At 56.1% G+C, this 2,747-nt stretch overlaps 1 protein-coding gene across 1 annotated transcript; it reads left to right on the forward strand.

Annotated features, from left to right (window-relative positions):
- The first annotated feature begins 309 nt into the window (after positions 1-309).
- On the forward strand, positions 310-1,394 carry LOC130480312 (RNA-binding protein 4-like). The gene has a single exon (XM_056852791.1). It carries the CDS (start codon positions 362-364, stop codon positions 1,313-1,315), a length of 954 nt encoding a protein of 317 aa, XP_056708769.1. The 5' UTR covers positions 310-361; the 3' UTR covers positions 1,316-1,394.
- The last annotated feature ends 1,353 nt before the right edge of the window (positions 1,395-2,747 follow it).

Below are 2,747 nucleotides of genomic sequence, written 5' to 3' on the forward strand. Positions count from 1 at the left end.
TGGGGTGCTGTCACAGCTGCCAACCTCCAGGTACTAGCTGGAGATCTCCCGCTGTTACAACTGATCTCCAGCCCATAGAGATCAGTTCACCCCTGGAGAAAATGGCCCCTTTGGCAATTGGACTTTATGGCGTTGGAGTTTCTCCCCTCCCCCAACCCCGCCCTCCTCGGGCTCTGCCCTAAAAACCTCCCGCCGGTGGCGAAGAGGGACCTGGCAACTGTACCCAAGGTGGATCTTGGTGCCGGGAATAGAATGGGGGGGGGGTGTTGGGGGGTCAGAGGCTGAATTGTATCCTGAGAGCTAATCTTCCCCTCCCTGCTTTCCAGCAAGGGATTCCTGGGCAGGGGCCCCCAGAGTTGCCATGGTGAAGATCTTCGTGGGGGGGCTGTCTCCGGTGGTCACGGCCGAGGAACTGCGCAAGCTCTTTGAGCAGTACGGCCAGGTGAACGAGTGCGACATCCTGAAGAACTTTGCCTTTGTGCACATGGAGAAGGAGGACGAGGCCCACCAGGCCATCAGCTCCCTGCACAAAAGCGAGTTCTTCGGGGCCCACCTGACCGTGGAGTACGCCACCTCCAAGATCCGTAACGCCACCAAGATCTACGTGGGCAACGTGTCGGCCAAGGCCACCACTGCCCAGATCCGGCAGCTCTTCGAGAGGTTTGGCAAGGTGGTGGAGTGCGACATCGTGAAGAACTATGCCTTCGTGCACATGGCCAAGGAGCGGGAAGCCATGGACGCCATCTTGAACCTGAACGATACCCCCTTGGAGGACCAGAAAATCTTCGTCACCCTCTCCAAGAGCAACGGCTCCCTCCGGGCCACTAAGGGGGCTACTGTGCCCACCCCGGCGACCCCGACCCCAAGTTACTACTTCTCTAGGGGTCGCATTCCCACTCCTGCCCCGACATACACGCCCTATTGTCCCAGGGCTTGGTACGACAGAGAGTATTGCGACCGCTACTCGTACGAGCTCTATGACCGGGCCCGGGCAGCCTACGACAGGGCCTTGCCTCCCGCAACACCCGCTGCCCCCGCTGCCTACAGGGAAAGAAGCCCCGTGGGCAGGCGGACAGCTACTCCTACCGCCGTAGTGGCCCAATACACTGATCCTTATGCTGCTGCGGCAGCAGCTGCTGCCGCCGCCGCCAACCAAACATACAGCCAAGCCTACAGCCAACCTGGGTACGCAGCTGCTGCCGCCGCCGCCGCTGCCACATACTCCCAGTACAGCATAGGCACCGCCTACAACGTGGCGGAATACTACGAGAGGTACGCCAGTGCCTACGCTGCCCAGTATGCGCAGACGTTCTGACCGCGGTCTGCCCCAGCAGTAAGTGTTCAGAGATCATAGGTTGCATGCCAGGTGGCCAAGGTGGGAGGGGGGGCAGAATGAATTACACGTGGGGACCCTAATCAGGGCCCGGAGCAAGCTGTACAGTGCACCCTGACTTCACCCTGTGTAGGTAAAAATGTGGGAGACGGGGATTGATTCAGAAGTGCAGTGAATGGGTCATCTCTCTGCTGGTCGTGTGTGCATGCGCGCACCGGGCTGCATATTGTGTCCAAACTGTGTATGTGTATATATGTAATATGTACATCTAAGTGGTGTAGATTTCTTTGCAGGCTCCTCCGTGCTTGAGTGAGGCAGCACTGAAGCCGTGGCTCTGAGGCCCCTTTGCTGATCACGCTCTAACCTGCGCTGATTTTTTTACATCGGCTTCCTTCGAAGGTTGGTGATGCTGCCTTTTGGTTCTGCTATTCCTTCCCCCTCTCTGCCTTCCCTCTTTCCTCGTTTTATTTCCCCCCCTCCTCCCTTGTTTTCATCCGGTCGTTATCGTAAAGCCTGCTTCGAAGAGCCGCCTCGCCAACCCCGCCTCGCGAATGAATCCGAAGATAATTTTGCTCGTAGAAAACGTGTCCTTTTTTGAACTCCTGCCCAAAAGCGACAGGCGTTTGCAACCTCAGTACACTCCGCTAGCTAATCGTTGCTTGCTGCGTGTTGCGTATGGAGCTGTGATTCCTGGAGCAGAGCTGAGAAAAAGTCACGAGCTCCACAGCCGATGAAGTTTCCTTTGCTTTTGCTGTATACCTGGGTACTCCTTTCTTTGTATAACTGGTGAACAGAATTTGTTCTTGTTGCCGCAACTTGTTTGGTTTCTCTTTTTTTTCGTTTTTAAAAGTGTTGATTATTAAACGGCTTTTACAGAACCTCTCGCGTCTCGTCGTAAAATCAGCGTCGCTTTAATTATACCCCTTTGTCAGACTTTGCCCTGCCTTCGAACTCCATCCCGCCTTCTGCATGGGGGCAACCGGCCACTGTGGCATCCCGTTCCCGGCATTCGAACCGCATCCCCGCCTCGGTTAATGTCCTTCCCTCCCTCTACTTTCCCTAAAGAGCATCGTCCGCTCCTCTCTCTCGGCTCCGCTGCTGTCACTAACCCCAGTTTCTAGCTCAGGGAGTTCCGGACTCTTTGCCAAATGTCGATGCCGTGAACCTTGTGTGCGAATACTGGATTCTCAGCTCTTTGGCTATGCCTTGAAACCCTGGGGTTGGTTTACAAACCACCTGTGCCGGGCGCCCATGTTTTAACCCTCTTTTTCCCATTGACTCTCTTTCTGTGAACAGCCATGTCCGGAAGGCGCAAGGGGAAGGGATCTCGGGCAGAGCTGACCTGAAGCAACACCGCGCCTTCTGTTCTGCCACCAGCCAGCTGACCAGCACGAAGCTTCTCCAAGCACCCTGA

The sequence above is a fragment of the Euleptes europaea genome, chromosome 7, assembly GCF_029931775.1.
Source record: "Euleptes europaea isolate rEulEur1 chromosome 7, rEulEur1.hap1, whole genome shotgun sequence".
In the NCBI taxonomy this organism is placed as follows: domain Eukaryota; kingdom Metazoa; phylum Chordata; class Lepidosauria; order Squamata; family Sphaerodactylidae; genus Euleptes; species Euleptes europaea.